At 36.8% G+C, this 18,421-nt stretch overlaps 1 protein-coding gene across 10 annotated transcripts in view; it reads right to left on the bottom strand.

Moving 5' to 3' along the window:
• Nucleotides 1-18,421, bottom strand: part of WNK1 (WNK lysine deficient protein kinase 1) — a 197,307-nt gene that overhangs the window by 46,537 nt on the left and 132,349 nt on the right. For 9 of the 10 annotated variants that reach the window (XM_066258668.1, XM_066258659.1, XM_066258660.1 and 6 more), the window contains exons 5-8: nucleotides 9,322-9,410; nucleotides 6,798-7,017; nucleotides 5,464-5,797; nucleotides 4,286-4,473 (exon numbers count right to left, since the gene is read on the bottom strand). In XM_066258668.1, the coding sequence (XP_066114765.1) occupies nucleotides 4,286-4,473; nucleotides 5,464-5,797; nucleotides 6,798-7,017; nucleotides 9,322-9,410 (831 nt within the window). Of the gene's footprint in view, nucleotides 1-4,285; nucleotides 4,474-5,463; nucleotides 5,798-6,797; nucleotides 7,018-9,321; nucleotides 9,411-15,243; nucleotides 15,614-18,421 lie in introns of those variants that run through there. The other variant, XM_066258667.1, reaches the window with a different exon arrangement.

Below are 18,421 nucleotides of genomic sequence, written 5' to 3'. Positions count from 1 at the left end.
AGAACTGGTATCCCAACTCATACCATTATTACTAAGTTTAATCCTGTTCTTCATTTAATTTCTATGAAAATTCTTGATGCCTGGATGTATTCATTGGTAATAAATGTTCATTTGTCAGGAAGTTTATGGTTACATACAGTACTGACAAAGAGGGAAGGCAGGCTGGAGCGTCGGTGCTTGCGCTGAGAAGCAGAGTGCATAGGCAGGACACTCTCCAATGCTTTACAAAGCTTTTCGGCAAAAGTTTCCTCAGGGGCAGTCCGAAGGAGGGAAGGAGAAAGAGGTGCAGACAGCACTGGTGGTGGGGTGGAAGGAGCACTGGGAGAAATGCGGGACAGAGAGGTAACAGCAGAAAGATGGGGAACACAAATCGACATGCTACGGCCACGACGAGGCTAAACAGAAAATAAACACACACATGAAAAACACAGTACTTTGAAAACAAAATAACCAAATGTATAATGATAATAGGGCATAGCTAACGTAAAGAAATGTTATTCTATCCCCAATTCCAGAAAGCCAGTTTTTGGGGGGAGAGATATAATTCAACAAAGCACACCTGGCAGGTCACAATTACTCTCTCTAGACTGTTGGTCAAGTACAGGTTTTTTAATGAACAATCATGATAATAAGCAATTATCTTTCTAAATATTCTGAAATAAGACATTGTTATAAGTGTATGTATAAGACTGATTGACTGAGGTAGCAGTACATTCAGGGTAAACAATGAATATTGGCTTTCAGTTTCTTCAAACTTAAGATTAAACAAGAATAAATCCTATTTAGTTTAATGTACATTATAAGATGTAGAAGATTTTAAGACTAGATTACTTTGGCAGGAGCTCTGGAGGCGTCAGAAAAGGTTTTTCAGTTCTATTTTAGAAGGCGCCCTGGCCGGTTGGCTCAGCGGTAGAGCGTTGGCCTAGCGTGCGGAGGACCCGGGTTCGATTCCCGGCCAGGGCACACAGGAGAAGCGCCCCTTTGCTTCTCCACCCCTCCGCCGTGCTTTCCCTCTCTGTCTCTCTCTTCCCCTCCCACAGCCAAGGCTCCATTGGAGCAAAGATGGCCCGGGCGCTGGGGATGGCTCTGTGGCCTCTGCCTCAGGCGCTAGAGTGGCTCTGGTTGCAACATGGCGACGCCCAGGATGGGCAGAGCATCGCCCCCTGGTGGGCAGAGCGTCGCCCCTGGTGGGCGTGCCGGGTGGATCCCGGTCAGGCGCATGCGGGAGTCTGTCTGACTGTCTCTCCCTGTTTCTAGCTTCAGAAAAATGAAAAAAAAAAAAAAAAAAAAAAAAGAAGGCATCAGATTAAAAATGTTGGCTCACAGTATTTATTTTTTTAATTACACTTGCCTATCTTTACCTGTAAAAGTAAAAAGCCATCTTTTACTAGGAAAAGCATCAGCTTTCTAGTAGTAATTCATGAAGATTTAGGAAACATTCTATATTTACACTAAAGTAGTCTGAAAAAATATCTTAAATGCAAATCTCTAAAAAATAACTTTTTTCAGGCATATCAGAGTCTCAATTTAGGTTAACAAAGTTTAAGGCACCTTATTACAAAGGTTATAATACAGTTACAAAGTAGTACGCCTAATAATGTAACCTTGTAAGATTTTTATTTTCTTTCAGATATTGTAAACTGCAAGTGATTACATTTTCTTTTCCAAAAATTGAATACAAAGAATGCTTTGAGCCGGCCCTGGCTGGTTGGCTCAGTGGTAGAGCATCAGCCTGGCATATGGATGTCCCAGATTCGATTACCCATCAGAGCACACAGGAGAAGCGACCAACTGCTTCTTCACCCTTCTCCCTCCTCATTCCAGGCACTGAGGATGAATTGTGGAGCCTCTGCCTCAGGCGCTAAAAATACTTTGGTTATGAGCATGGCCCCAGATAGGGGTCACTGGGTAGATTCCGGTAGGGGCGCATGCGGGAGTCTATCTTCCTATTTCCCCTCCTCTCACTAGGAAAAGAAGAAGAAAAAAGAATGCTTTGAGCCAAATTTGTGGCCCATCAGCAGCAAGTACATATGTATCACTGTATGATTCCTTTCTATTTTCCTCCACTCTTGTTTCTTTTAGTCTAAATTTTAAAATTCCATTTATAATTGATGTTATTTTAAGCCACAATAAAATCTTTTTGGAATAAAAACTATCAAAATTTTAAGTTCTTCATGATTTAAGTCCTTTAAGTCCTTTAATAACTCTTCTTCATGATACCTCCCCCCACAGATTATTTGCATTAAAATGCAAGACTGTCATTAACAGCCTGCTTTTAGAGCATCAATAAATATAGCTAATTTGTGGCTCAAATATTTAAAATCTTCACAAATGATCACTCCATTTACTTTTCTAAAGTAAAAACCCAATGTTCATAACCTTTTAATGGGTCAAGTCAAAAGATTAAAAATAGTTTTCAAAGCCCCTGGCTGGGTAGATCAGTTGGTTAGAGTGTTGTCCTGATACACCAAGGTTACAGGTTTGATTCCTGGCCAGGGCACATAACAAAATCAATTAATAAAAATAGTTTTCATACAGTCTAGCCTTGGACAGTTGACTCAGTGGTAGAGTGTTGGCCCTGCATATGGAAGTCCTGGTTCAATTCCCAGTGAGGGCACACAGGAGAAGTGAACACCTGCTTCTCCATGCCCCTCTATCTCCTTATCCCTTTCTCTCTTTCTCCTCTCTTCCCGCAGCCAAGGCTCGAATGGTTCAAGCAAGTTGGCCCTAGGTGCTGAGAATGGTGGCTTCATGGCCTCACCTCAGGTGCTAAAGTAGCTCGGTTGCCGAGCAACGGAGCAAGGTCCCAGATAGGCAGAACATTGCCCCATAAAGGGCTTGCTGGGTGGATCCAGGTCAGGGTCGCATCCTCCCAGGAGTCTATCTCTCTGCCTCCTCGCCTCCCACTTATTAAAACAAAAAACAAAAGTCTACTGTGATGATCTGGGGAAAAAAAATCAATTAAAACAAAAGTAGAAACTGACAAGAAATTCTGACAATATTTGTCAGATCACAGAAAGACATTTATATAGTCTTTATAAAGTTCTTCTACCTAATTATTTTAAAGATCAGAAAAGCAGACTGTTAAAACATTAGTACAATAGTAGTTTTCTTTGTGTTAATGTGGCCATTCATCTTGAGACCTAGCCAATGTAGGACTGATGATTGGACTCTGAAATAAATAAAATACCTTTTATCCCAAGCTGTAAGATAAAAGACAGGGCAAGCAGAAGTATTTTCTTAACAGAGAAAGATTTTCATTTAGTGAAGAAGAGCAAGAGTTCTACAAAAATCAGATTAAAAGCTTTCTGAGAAAGGGAAAATCTACCTGCCTAAACATCTCAATAAGTAAGTGCTATACAGTGACCAGTTATTCTCCAATTCCTTTCTGAGCCAGATAGTATATTGTATTTACCTCTGAAGACTTCATAGAAAGTCATTAAAGACACATGATAATATCTGATGATCTACTTTAACATTCTTTTATGAGAAGCAAGAGTGGCTAATGTAAAACATGGGGAAATAATGTTAATATGTGTGTGTGTGTGTGTGTGTAAATGCATAAAATATTTCAAGAAATAATCTCCATAAGTTGATTCTGAAAATAAATCAATAAGAAAACAGATACCAAATAAAGGGGAAAAGCAAATAAACATATAACAGGGAATGCTTTTGTGTTCAACACAGACTTTAAGGAAGAACATACATAGCAACTAATGATTAAACACAAATGCTATATAAAACAGTCATACAAATAAATAAAGGATTCCTTCACTCTAGAGTACTCACATGCAGCATTCTATAATGGTCTGAAGGTCTTACCTGTGTTTTATACAATAAGAAATCTTACAGAAAATACTTAGTAATTTTTTAAATAAGTAAGCCTTTGAAAAACTCTCCTCGCCCTCAACCCCCAAAACATTTGTATATCCAACTTATGCTGCTCTGAACATTTTCAACTCTAAAGTGCTAAAGAGAGCATTATCTTTAATCAAAGGCAGAACAGTCCAAATTTTATACATAGCTGAATTTTTTATGTGAAAAAACTAATTCCCACATACATACATACACACACATACATACATACACACACACATACGCCCCCTATCCTACCCAAACTATTCTACTTAATACTCTATAATAAACCTATTTCCTTCAGAAATATACCATTAATATTTTCTACTCTAGACTCATGCTGTTACTTGGATACTAGAAAGAATTGGAACTTAACATATTATCTACTGGCTCTCATGATAACTTGACACTCTTTTATGCTGTTACTTACCATACTTGAGAGTGGATATACTCCATGGGGCTGAGATTGTGCTTGGACAACAGAAGCTGTGTGGCCTGGGAGTGTGCCAACAGAATGTGCCTGTTCATGTTGGGAACCATATGAAACTGTCTGTTGGCTGCTCACTCGAGATTCTGTGAAGACAGAAGATCCCTGACCACTGTCAACAGTCCCGTCAGCTGAAGGAGAAATGAATTGCCAAAAAAGAGAGACAAATCACAAAAAGGAGGTTCACATTTTCCCCATCACAAACAAATGACTTTAAAGGTTTATTTTTTCTTTTCACAGACCTGAACTAAATAAAAAATGAATACTAGTTATTTTATTAAGAATATTTCTTTTTAATGAGAGATCCATATAAAAAATTTTTAATGTCTTTGAAAAAAATTCCCTGCCTATCACAGACTCTTATTATCTGACAAATAAGGGAAATAAAATGGAATGTTTTTAGTCAGCCTTAAGTTTGACATAACTTTCAAAGTCTTGACTTTGGGGATCATTGGGTTCTTAGTATTCAGCAGATAAGAGTTCTATTAATTTTTAGCAGTCTCGTTAGTTTCTAGTTCAGTGGTTTCAACTTTTACACTTGGGGAATGATGAAAATTATTTCAGGAACTTCTAAGGCAGAAATCACCCTGAGCATAAGTAAATTTGACTAAGATCACTGGGTCTATAATTTTCACACAACATCAGAGTGGGTAACTAACTCTCTCAGGGACTGGCACAAAATTTCTGGTAGACCAACCGGTCTGCAAACCATGATTTAAAAACACTGCTCTACTTTATACATTATTCAGCTTTGCTAAAAGAGTTGAACCAGAGTAATGGGTTTAATTATAAGTAGCTAACATAAACTTGTTCATTTCTCATTATTAATTATATTTCATTTTAAGGAATTGAGAAAAATAGAAATCTACAATTGGCATTTCCAAAATGAAGAAAACTGTAAAATCATCTTATATCCTAATCACATTTCTTCACTGTCCCATCCTTTTCTATTAATCAAGAATATAAGATAGAAAGAAAAGGTAGATGGCAGCCATTTCAAACTTAATACATGTTGAATTCATAATTCAAAACCAAGAGGCCCATGCAAAATCATTAACAAGAAGATAAAAAGTCGATTAGGAAAATCTTTAGCATACTTGTTCACTTGCCAAAATACTTACATAACACAGATATACTAGGTTGTTGGTACTGTAGTTGTTGATGCTGGTCTGCTTCAGGCTCTTCAGGTTCCACTTGTGTAGAAACTGAAGCTGAGGTGGCAGAGGCAGTAGGTATGCCAGTGCTAGCAGAAGGAGGCTGCTTGATTCCTGCCTGGGAAGCACTTGCTTGTTGTTCTACTTGCTGTTTGAAACTGCTCTCTTCCTGCTTTCTTTTTTCTTGCTCCTCCCGCACCAACTGCCGCTGCTCTCGTTTTCTCTTAATTAATGACACTCTATCTTTGATGGCTTTTGCCATGGTCTTGTGATCACTTTCACAGACATACCCAGATTCTACCTACAGAATAAAAAAGTACATTAGGAAGCAGTAGGATATCAAAAGAAAACAAGCAAAAAATAAAATTAAAAATATACTTTTGGGGAGAAAAGTAAAGGGGAAGAAAGGACCTTGACTTGGTCTTAAACTGTGAAATTACTCTTTACATTATGCAATTCCCGACCATTTTTTGTAGATACTCATGGGGAGGGTGCCAGGATCTTTGTAGAAACTCGAGGGATGGGTGTACCATCACTTCTCAGAACAACAATAAAACAATGGGGAACTTAATGCCAAAGTTTTTAAACCAAATTAAGTCTCATTCTATTCTATTCATTCCATTTCCCTCTCATGCATAACCATTAATATGTTATGTATTGCTTTTACTTCCTTTCACTAGGCAACCACTTAACCAGATGGGCAAATATGTAAAAGTTAAAAAAAAAAAAAAAAAACCCAAAAATCTGAGACAACTACTGTTGAATGGTTCTTATAAATTCTAGTATATATTCTGTAAGTATCTCTGCATAATAAGTGACTATTTTAGACAGTATGGCAACCCTAAAATTGGTGAAGTGTTTCCATTTTGATTCATCAAAGGCTATCGACATAATTTATCTTGAAAATTCCCTCCAAAGTAAAAACAATTTACAGTGAATTTATAGGATTTATATAGATGACTGATCAAAGGGTAACATATCAATATTTAGAAAACATAACTTCTCATTCTAACTAAATATGCTTAACAAATTAGGAGTCATTCAACATTAAACTTTCAAAATTACTTCAAAAATGTATTTTAGTTTGTTTATTTTCTTTTATTTTTAGTCTATTCTATCCATCCATACCTATACATATCTATCTTTTCCTCAAATGAAAATAATTTTGGGGATCATTAACCAACACAATTTTATATCAATGTAGTATGCCATATACACTGCTTTATAAACTGTTTTGCTCAACAATATCGATTTATGTAAATCTACATCAGTTTTTTAATGTTTGATTAGTGTTAATTTACCATTTCTTGAGCAACATCTTCTGGCACATCTCTGTCCAAGTCAAAGGAAAACTCAATAGCTTCATTGTCTTTGTATTTTCCCTTTAATTTCTTAATATCTTCAATGCGCAGCCATAACTTAATGGCTATTTTTTCTCCATCATCTTCTTCTGCTAATTCTACCCGCACCCCTGTTTCCTCCTGGAAGAAGGCATGGTTCAAAAGGTCTTTGATAGAATATCTTAAAAAGAGAGAAAGGAAAAAAAAATACACGAAGTGCCATTAGTTTGAAAAGGCAATTTTCCAGTGTGGCTAATTATTCACTCTTATGCTTGAAATAATGAAAAAGGGCTACGAAAATAAAAAGAAGGAAAATTTTATACCTCATTTCTACATTGCTCCATTTGAATAGTTATTAGTGTCTTACTCTCAAGTATAGAACATTGTCATAACAAGCTCCTATGTAACAATCACATTTATGAATAAGAACTGAAAGTATTACTTTTTAAGTCTAACAATCTACCCTCAGTTAATAGTGTACTAACAATACCAACTAATACAAAGAATATCATAGCTTCAAAATACCACATAATCATTTATATAGCATTTATAGTTAACAAAAAAATCCTCATATGTATGATCTCATCTGATTCTAACATCCCATGACATATCTTAATTAGGATATGGAAGTTCGGAGAGGTTGAAAATCTTGCTCCCAGTTGTAAAAGGTGTAAATGGTAGAATCAAAACACAAAAATAAATTTTTTTAAATTTCAAGTTCAGTGTCTTCTACAACAACAATTTTTATTTACCCCAATAAATTCTCTCAATTCCTTGTTCAACAATTTGTGTACTAGGCAAGCAGAAAAGCAGAAGTCTGATTGTAGAACAACCCTCTTTAGATAAATGGTCTCAAAATACCAGTAACCAAGTAAATGTTCTATCCAGAAAAGAAACAGAGTAGTATGTTGGAAGACTGGAAACAAATATTCCTTTGTTGTTGTTTTTTTAAGTTATTAAAGAGTTTAAGGACTCTCCTTTCTAATCAGTGTACATAAAAATAGAAATCCAAACTAAATTTCTACTAAAAAGCCTTAAAGATCATGATGTTAAGTTCTTCCAAATAATGAAAGTTATGAAAAGAGTATGAGACTGCAGAAATGAAGATACGGAATTCTTTAATTTGGTTGATATACCTGATTGCTCACATTCCTACTGGAGATAAACTATGCTCAACTTACAATTTATATTTGTACTGGCTGATCTACTTTATTTTGGAGGGTGAGGGGGAACGGTAAAAGTGGATTATTTTTCAAAAAACAGACACTGGACCTTTGCCATGCCTAACCGGTGATGAATCAGCTATATGGCAGATCAGATACTTGCCACTCCTCTGAGAAAAGTCCTCTGTTAGTACAGATGACTAAGCCAGATCTCCTCCTAAGCTCTGGGCAAAGTTGTCTCTTTTTACTTAAAGGAATTTTGATGTTTTGCTTCAATTCTGGCATTAATAAAAGCAAATCAAGACCTGTATAGTTGATTTGATTTTAAAGACCCAAGATTTTACTTCACCTTTTTAGAAGGGTAAAAATTAAGGAGTAGATCTGCATTAGAGATTGAACCCTACTGAGTTTTATACATAATGTTGATGCTATACAGGTTGTTGATGCTATACAGGTGTTGGCAAAAGTAGGTTTACAGTTGTAAGTACACGAAACAGTTTATATATATAGCAAGTAGGCTATAAGAATATGTTAATAATGAAGGATGGCAATTTGAGCACTTATGAGATTGTACTTAAGTGTACTGTGACATTCTTTTGACTTACTAAAGCTATTTTAATAATCATAATCTGCATGTCTTTTTCCATATGAACTGTAAACTTACTTTTGTCATTCCTGTAGTTATTACTGAATGCAGTAACATTGTTTCAGGTGGTTCTGGTTTACTTAAACTCTACCAAACCACAGTTTTTACAGTATTCCAGTGTATCAAATTTGAATACTACCTTCAATGGACAAAACTCTAATTTTAAAGGTATTGCATGACATAAATGGAGAAACTAATCACAAGTACAGTATTAAATACACCTTAGATCAGGGGTCTCAAACTCGCGGCCCGCCGAACAATTTTGTGCGGCCCGCAGACTAATCCACGAAGTTCAAAATATTTTGGATAAAATTAAGTAAGCCTAGGGGCCTACTTGTATTTTTCATTTCTCTAGCATCCTAGCTAGATATTAGCTTAGTTAACAGCAATTGTGATGCGAATTACAGTTTCTGGTCGTTTTGTGACACTGAGTAAACTGCATGTACGATTGTGCTTGTTGTACTGATTTTTTTTTGTTTTCAACTGCAGTGAGATAAGTGTTGCGTAACAGCTGCCTTTTGTAGACCTAGTGTGGCCCGCCTAACGGCTGTGATCTTGCTCTGTGGCCCACATGCTGAGTTGAGTTTGAGACCCCTGCCTTAGATGAATGTTGCATTCAGAGCATGTTACATTTAGGTTTTTGTTTAAACAAAAACAGGTCAAAAGAGGCACTTACCTTTCATCTTTGTTTTGCCGGATGCATCCTTCAATAATTTCTTTCACTTCAGGAATAGCTACTTTGTCAAAACTGGCTGGCTTCACCCCCTGAAAACCATGAAAACAGTGACAAAAACACATTAATAAAAGCAGAGCCTTTGAACTTTAACTTTCATTTGACTCTTATTAGATTAATTAGATTCATTTGACTCTTTATTAAAGTTTTATTAGATTGCATTCTTATCGAACAGGCTTTTTTCTGATTTGTCTGCAGGAGCTGGTTCATGCAGGCTGAATTGAGTTGAGTAGGGGCATTTTAACTCCCACATGACAACAAAAAGAAACAAGATAGCGGAAGGTGGGAGGTCACTTACTTCCCTGGCCTCTATATGTGGCTAGGGAAAATTTTATAGAATGTTGCCAACATTTTCTGCTGTTTCTTCTTTCCTTTTTTTTTTTAAAAGAGGGAGGGAGGGAGGGAGATGAGAAGCATCAACTCATAGTTACAGCACTTTAGTTGTTCAATGATTGCTTATACTATGTGCCTTGACCATGGGGAGGGGAGCCCATCTGAGCCATTGAACCCTTGTTTAAGCCAACAAACTTGGGCTCATATTGATGATCCCACGCTCAAACCAGAGACCTCAGGGTTTCCAACCTGGGTCCTCAGCATCACAGGTTGATGCTCTATCCACAGCGCCACCACTGGTTAGGCTTCTGCTATGTTTCAAGTAAAAGAAGTTAAAAAGAAAGCCAAATATTCTAATTGGTTAGAATATCTTTTATTTATTCTTGTTCCCTAACACACTAATCAACATAGCATTTAACTGTTTTGAATAGTGAGTTCATGTGTGGGCATGAATTCACATGCTCATTTGGGCAGGTACTCTATTATTACAGTATCCTTTAACAATCTCAACAAGTATAGAAGGAGTTGCAGATTTGAACTAGATTTGCATAACTGAAAAGCAAACTGTCTATATACAGAAACTTAAAAAATGAAAAGTGATATATCAGAACAATAGAAAAGACAAACTTTCCAATTAATTGCAGAAGAAAACCCAATCTCCCCATTAAATGTAACACTAAATAGCATTACAGTGATATTTTAGAATTTTCTTGAAGTTAAATACTATGCAAATAAAAATTTCAGCAATGTGTTGAAAATATACCTAAGATACAAGAATAACAAAATACCCTACTGAGAGTTCCAACCTCTATAAAGCCATCTCATTATTATCAATTCATCTACATCTGTAATCACATGAATTGAGTTGAAGTAGCTACACTGACATACTATCCAAACGGTACCATAAGTCTATAAACAAACAAAACACAGGGAAACAGGGCAAAAGAACTAGAAGAATGAGGATATATATAAATTCTAATCACCTACAGCAGGGGTCGGGAACATTTTTGGCTGAGAGAGCCATGAATGCCACATATTTTAAAATGTAATTCCATGTGAGCCATACAACGACCCGTGTACGTTATGCATTAGCCAATAAAAATCTGGTGTTGTCCTGGAGGACAGTTGTGATTGGCTCCAGCTACCCGCAACCATGAACATGAGTGGTAGGAAATGAATGGATTATAATACATGAGGAATGTTTTATATTTTTAATGTTATTATTATTTTTTATTAAAGATTTGTCTGTGAGCCAGATACAGCCATCAAAAGAGCCACATTTGGCTCGCGAGCCATAAGTTCCCGACCCCTGACCTATAGTCTCAGTGACAAGATTAAATGAAAAGTAATGATAATTCGCTAAGCCACAGAAATGCATGTCATCTCTTGCAGCTTGAAATGAAATACAGTCTGATCAGGCAGTGGAGCAGTGGATAGAGCACTGGCCTAGAATGCAGAAGACCCAGATTGGAAACCCCGAGGTCGTTGACTTCTCACCAGATTGAGCATGGAATCATATACATGACCCCATGGTCGCTGGCTCAGCTGGAGTCGTCCTCCCCCCCCCCCCCCACCGTCAAGGCACATATGAGAAAGTAACCAATGAACAACTAAGGTGCTGCAATGAAGAATTAATGCTTCTCATCTCTCTCCCTTCCTAACTGTCCCTCTCACTCGCTCACTCTCACTCAAAAAAAAAAAAAAAAAAGAAGAAGAAGAAATGAAATACAGTTGACCCTTGAATAGTATGTGTGAGTGTGCTAGGGGTTGGTTAAGGGTGCCAATCCCCCTGGCAGTTGAAAATTCACTTGTTACTTTTGACTCCCTAAGAACTTAACTACTAATAGCCTACTGTTGACCTTACCAATAACATAGTTGATTAACAAATTTTGTATATACAATATACTGAATTATTACAACTGAGTAAGCTAGAGAAAGTGTTCAGAAAATCATAAGGAAGAAAAAAAATACATTTACAGTACTACACATATTTATTGAATAAAAAAAAAAAACCAACAAAAACAAAAACTGGGCCCTGGTTGGTTGGTTCAGTGGGCACCCAGCATATGGACGTCTGGCATTCAATTCTCAGTCAGAGCACACAGGAGAAGCAACCATCTGCTTCTCCACCCTTCCCTGTCTCTCCCTTTCCTCTCTCTCTCTCTTCCCTTCCCACAGCCATGGCTCAGTTGGAGCAAGGTGGCCCTGGGTGCTAGGGATGGCTCCATGGCCTTCCCTCAGGCACTAAAATAGTTTGATTACTAAGCAACAGCCCCACTCCTCACTTAAAAAAAATGAAAAAAAAAACCCCCACACATATAAAGTGACCTGCACAGTTCAAACCTGTGTTGTTCAAGGGTCAACTGTACATCAAACACCTCTAAAAAGTCTTTAAATACTAGAGTTGTAGTGGAATAATTCTCATGATTTACTCACTGCATTATTCAAAAGTTGTAATTTGGAGGATTCTGCCTCTAGGGCTAACCTTCCACAGCAAGGAACTGGCTAGTAAAGCTGCCCTCAAGATAAATCAACATATATAAAAGGTTCACTTCTGAGTAATGACTATAAAGACCACAATTTGTATTTTCTTTTTTTTCAAATGCAGCAAATTAAGTTTTCCCAACTGGCCTTTGATTTTACATAATAATTCTAATGAAACAAAACAAAATATAATGCTGCTGAAGCAAAAAGACTGCTTTGATTGAGTAGGTGGCATGGTATTTCAATCTAGGCTTAAGAAAATAGAAACTGCTGTTAAGAAAAAAATGGATGATGCAAACTGGAAGTTCTCCGATAGTAGAAACACTGGAGATTTTGTTTTATACTTGCTTATAACTTTCTACTATACATATGTAAAACTATATATATAAAAGCAAATTTTAAGAATGCTATTTATAAATATAAGGTGAAGAACAATTTAAAATACTGTATACTGAGTTCACAGAACATTCACTATTGGCAGAAAATTATCTGAAAGGCTGTTCTTGGGTAAAATTGGGACACCAATACATAGCTGGCTTTTGCATGTAAAAACATTCCAACTGTTACGGGGCAGTGGCAAAAGAGAATATATAATATTATGAGGAAAAATGTTCCTTCTTCAAGAAACACATTTTAGAGGAATGTAGTTTGGCCTTCTGGCAATAAAACTCTATATATTAAGTTAATCAAGTACATATACACTGACTATATTAAAAGAATCTTCTGTTTCAATTTAGCATAGGCATATTGGAAAGATGAAAGGATTTATATAGAAGTCAAATTCAGTGTTAATTGAATAAGTAGAAACAGCTAAGCTTCAGATTCCTTGTCTAGCAAATGGGAATACTGGTACAATTTACCTACCTATATTCACAGCTAGAATCAACTCTATTATCTAGGTTGAAAGCTCTTTGAATTAATAAGTTTGCCGATCAAAGGCAATCAAAGATAATAAAGTTTAGGTTTAAAAGAAAGCAGAATATTCTCTTGAATAATAATCACCCAAGATCCACTGTGGACCTGCTTTGTTAATCCTATCTATGCAAACATATATACATCCATGACTTTACAAATAAAAATTCCTATTTACAAATAGGATAAATCTGAATAAATGAGATAACAAAAGCAGCAACTGTGTATCATATGACACCCTGAATCTAATAGGTTAAGCTACTTTCTCAACCAATAGTCAAGATTTAGGTATGGGAAATTCCTTACCAGTGCTATACAACATATACACTTAGAAGAATGTAGTTTGGCCTTCTGGCAGTAAAACTTACATATTCAGATGCCACTGCTGCCTTAAAAAATATATATTGCAGGTGCCAAGGTAGCCCGATAAAATGGAGACACCCCTTACCAGCCCAGCAGCTGATATTAAAAGATTAAGGGTGCTTACTGTTCCTCATTTAGATAAAGAGTAAAAAGAAATTTCACCAGTCAGCTACCATCAACTAGTCAGGATTATAAAAATATCTATCTAGCAGAGGTATTTTGAATCACTTGAGAACCAAGACTATATAGAGACTGTACATTTTAAAAGACCCCAAAATGTAAAAATGAGTATGAAACCTCACTGATCCTTAAAGCAGCCTATAGAAAAGTCGCCTGGACATGTACATAGAAAGCTGCTTAAAATAGCCAAGAAACGGTTTTCATACACATTATACTCATTGGCTTCTTATTCTTAAGAGACAAGAAAACTCAATGCATTTTTAAAGTTTTTATTAATAATTTTTAATTTAAAACCATTGGGTGAGGGGGTGGGGAGGTAGTAAAGGATAAAAGAGGTCAAATATGTGGTGGTGGAAGATTATTTGACTTTAGGTGGGGGGGCACATAATGCAGTGTACAAATATCATAGAAATGTACACTTGAAACCTGTATCTCACTAACCAGCGTCACCCTAATAAATTAAATAATTTAAAAAATAGAAAAAAATTGTTTGAGATTATTCTAAAACATGATTTTAAGCACCAGAAAGAACAAATAATGAGAAAATGTTTTAATGATAAATATTTCTTTTTTCTTTTTAGTTCATATACTTCAACAAAGGTGATCAACTTGGAGCCTAAAGATTCTGCCATAGTTTTTCTTTACTCCCTGATTTAGCCTCACAGAGTCCTATTCCAGTCCTGTTCTGACTAGTAAAAGCAAAGTTTTGTTCACCTGTTCTGAATGAGATTCAAAACCACAAAACAGAACAGAGTAATGAAAAGGTAGATAAATTTAGCTAAGATTTTACACATAAGAAAAACTTTAAAAAAGAAAAATGAATAAAAACACACACTTTTCTTATTCCATTCTTCCAGATCCAGCAACCCACTGACTCTAGAAATATTCTCACTTTCATAATTCACAGGATCCTCTCTAGGCAGAAGTGCCATATTATGTTTTTTGACATGGGGCTGTGGCATGATTCTCTGCATTAAGCAAAAGTATTCCTTGAACATCTAATGTATATACATTTAAGATATTTTTTGGTGTTATACAAAATTATGTATTCTCTTAAATAAAACAAAAAACAAAGACCACTTTTGTGCAATCTTAAATGGAGTACAAAAGAATAATAGTTGCACAAGAGTTGATACAAGATCAAAATGACTATAAAATATGTCATTTTATTTGAACTAAGAAAAAACAAAAACACATACATGCACTTTATAGACTGAGTTTTTCTTTGAATTCTATACATTTAAGGTTTGCCAACTAATCTGCTAGAAAAATTAAGGTGAGACATAATATTTTTCTGGTTCAATCTTCTAGTTCTTAAAAATCATTAGCACTTATTTCTTAAAAGCCTAAGTTTCAAATGTGTTAAGGTTACATTTAACTATCCTTTTATAAAAGTAAAATTTCTCCCAATCATTCAGATTAAGAAAAGCTTACTTCCTCCTTACAAAAATGTAGTGTAAGTTTACTAAGCTATAAAACTTTAAATATTTTTAAAAGCATTCTAAAATCAACAATTTCAATACTAAAACCTTCTACATATATCACCAAATGGCTACAATATACCTTTTATATGTATTTAAAATTCTTACCCACCTCATTAACACAATCCTTTTGAGGGCAACAGCAGCAATGAGAATTTACGATGACAAACACTGAGCAAAAATCTTTCTTTGTAAAATCCATCAGAAAAGGCAAAAGAGACTTGTTACAGTAAGAGGAAAATGAGGGGTGGAAAATGGGTAAGATATAAATTAACAGTAAATTAGCCCACAGCATGGACAAGGGAGATGTCCAAGTCAGATTGAAGCATGACTTCTTGTTTCACACTAGCCATGCTTCTCCCACTCTCAGATATGAGTTTGCTCTGCTCAGCCAACAACCTATTTATTCTAGATTGGCCCGTTAAACAAAACTACATTATACACAGCCAGGAAACTGTTCTGCTACTATTCTTCCTGCTTGTTCTCCAACAGCAACAGATCTCTTGACAAGCAAAAATGAGATTTTTTACTTAATCAAAGCTCCACCCACTCCACAAGCTCTGCCTCCTTGACTGCAAAACGTGTACTAGAAAATCTATTTATCTAAACACTCCATTCCTTCTAATCACGTTGAAACTATGCTTTTAAAAGAAAATGGGGATTGAGTTCAATGATCAGAATGTAAATTCAGAATAGGTAACCAAAGAACACTGGACAAAGAAATCATAATTCTCAGTTCAATCTCTCATAAACCACATCTTCGTGAACTGGGCCATACCACTTAAACTCACTTGAAAAGTGTAGATAATGGTTCCTCTGTTTACCTAATTTAAAAAGTGGTAATATTGAGGTAAATGTCTCACCACTTTTCTCATAGTACATTAAAAAAACAAACAACTGTAAATTGGTACACAGAAGTAGTAAGAATTTTACTCTTGTCTTCTATTAAAATGCCTTAATATTCATATCTACTTAAGGACATTTCATTCACCAGAAGGAGCTCATGGGCCCAAATAACTTCTATTTTTACTTTAGTGATTAAGGAAAGGATTTGTTCATGGCATTAACAAAGATGGTAGAAAAGTGTTGTTCATTGCATTGTTTTAAGAAGTAACAATAAAATGCTATCTCCTGTAAGTTGGTAAGCTTGAATCCCCATTAAGACAGTGAGTACTAAGGCTTCAATTACTTAACAATAGTAGCATAAGAAATGGTCTTAGAACAGTGATGGGCAATCTTTTGAGCTTGGTGTGTCAAAATTTGCCAAAAAATCGAGCATAACTCGGTGGGTGTGTCACTTTGAGAAAAAAACCCGTAATTTCGCAATATTTATAGTTTAAATAACAAAAATGTATAATTGTAATATCTAACTGTATTTAATAAACCAAAAACTAATTATTTAACTTACCTGCTTAGTGACTTCTTTGTTCATCTGTCATCGGTTTCTTTTGTTGGTCTTGATATTATTTAACTTGTGTGGGGTGTCGTGAACTAAGATAAGTGAGGAGGGGGATTCTTTAACTAACCTGCCTATTAGTGACTTTTTTGTTGCTGAATTTCATTGGCTAAATCTTCAATTGAAGGTTGGTATTTTGTACACTTCAAGCTCAAGCAAGCGCTACTAACTTCATCTGTCAATCTTTTGTTGGTTTTAATATTATTTAACGCTGAGAATAAGGTCTCACAAAAGTACGTAGAGGGAAAAATTATAAGTAAAGCCATTGCTATACTTTTCAGGGTGCTAAAAGTGTCTGGTAATGGGTTCCAGGCACTCCAAATTTCCTGTTCATAGTGGCATTCTTCTTGATTCTCCAAGCGGCACCTTTCCAGATTCTCAAGCTTTGACCTCAAGTCGACAAACACCTGAGCCCAGATGCTGTCTTGAAATTCTATCCCGGGTCGGTTGGCGCAGTGGTAGAGCATCAGCCTGGCGTGCAGGAGTCCCGGGTTCGATTCCCAGCCAGGGCACACAGAAGCAGCGCCCATCTGCTTCTCCATCCCTCCCCCTCTCCTTCCTCTCTGTCTCTCTCTTCCCCTCCCGCAGCCAAGGCTCCACTGGAGCAAAGTTGGCCCGGCGCTGAGGATGGCTCTATGGCCTCTGCCTAAGGTGCTAGAATGGCTATGGATGCAACAGAGCAATGCCCCAGATGGGGAGAGCATCACCCCCTGGTGGGCATGCTGGGTGGATCCTGGTAGGGCACATGTGGGAGTCTGTCTGACTGCCTCCCCGTTTCCAACTTCAGAAAAATACTTACTAAATAAATAAATAAATAAATAAAATTCTGCAAGTTGCATCTTATGTAAATTAAGATGGCTGCCGCTATTTCTAATGGCGGGAAATGGCACCCATAGCACAGGCCCTCACCTCTCCCAGCCTCCCCCTCACTTATCTCAGTAATGATGGTCAATTAGAAATCCACGACACCCCAGAACAGTAGATTGGATGATGGTTACTGGTGGTTATGTGGTTGCTGGTAATGGCAATCACAGGGCCTCCAGAGATGCTTCCCATGCGGCATTCCACTGCTCCCTGCTCCACCCGCAGGAAGTGAGGTCAAAGATCCCCTAACGGCCTAACCGGAAGTCCCAGAGCTAGAGATGCTCTGTGCTGGAGTTCTGTTGTTTTGGCCTACAGATATCTGGCACAGAATGTCTACTCTACAGACAGCAAATGTTTTATCCTCGGCTACTACACCTGGCCCTGCAGGAGCCGAGGATGAAACGTCCTTCTCGGCATGCGGCCCCATACTTCTCTGGTATGCGGCCGTGTGTCATTGAAAATGGCTACACGTGTCAGTGCTGACACGCGTGTCATAGGTTCTCCATCACGGTCTTAAAGCTACTTGGAAATACTTCTACTCTAAAAGACAGAAATGACAATGAATTCTAACAAGCTATTTCAAAGTAACCATTGACTTCTGACAACACAATTCATCACTACCAAGTAGATAGTATAGGATGTCAGGTACTGGTCAGAAATATAGCAATGTGGTCCAACTTTATCCCTGACTTGAATGTCTGAGCGAGCCCATTTAGGATTATGGTTAGCTAGATGAGAAAACAGGTGACTTGTTCCCTGTCTGCTTCAGAGGTTTATCAGATATAAAGATGTAAAATTTTTATTTATTCATTTTAGAGAGATAGAGAATAAAAGAAGGGGGGAAGGGCAGGAAGCATCAACTCCCAAGCAAGCCTAGGGTTTCAAACCAGCAACCTCAGTGTTTCAGGTTAACATTTTATCCGCAGGCTCGGCAGATGTAAGTTATACTCTACTGAGCAAAAACTAAAAC

The sequence above is a fragment of the Saccopteryx bilineata genome, chromosome 2 (assembly GCF_036850765.1).
Source record: "Saccopteryx bilineata isolate mSacBil1 chromosome 2, mSacBil1_pri_phased_curated, whole genome shotgun sequence".
Lineage (NCBI taxonomy): Eukaryota > Metazoa > Chordata > Mammalia > Chiroptera > Emballonuridae > Saccopteryx > Saccopteryx bilineata.
The sequence above is the reverse complement of the archived record's forward strand: the minus strand, read 5'-3'. Positions and strand labels throughout refer to the sequence as shown.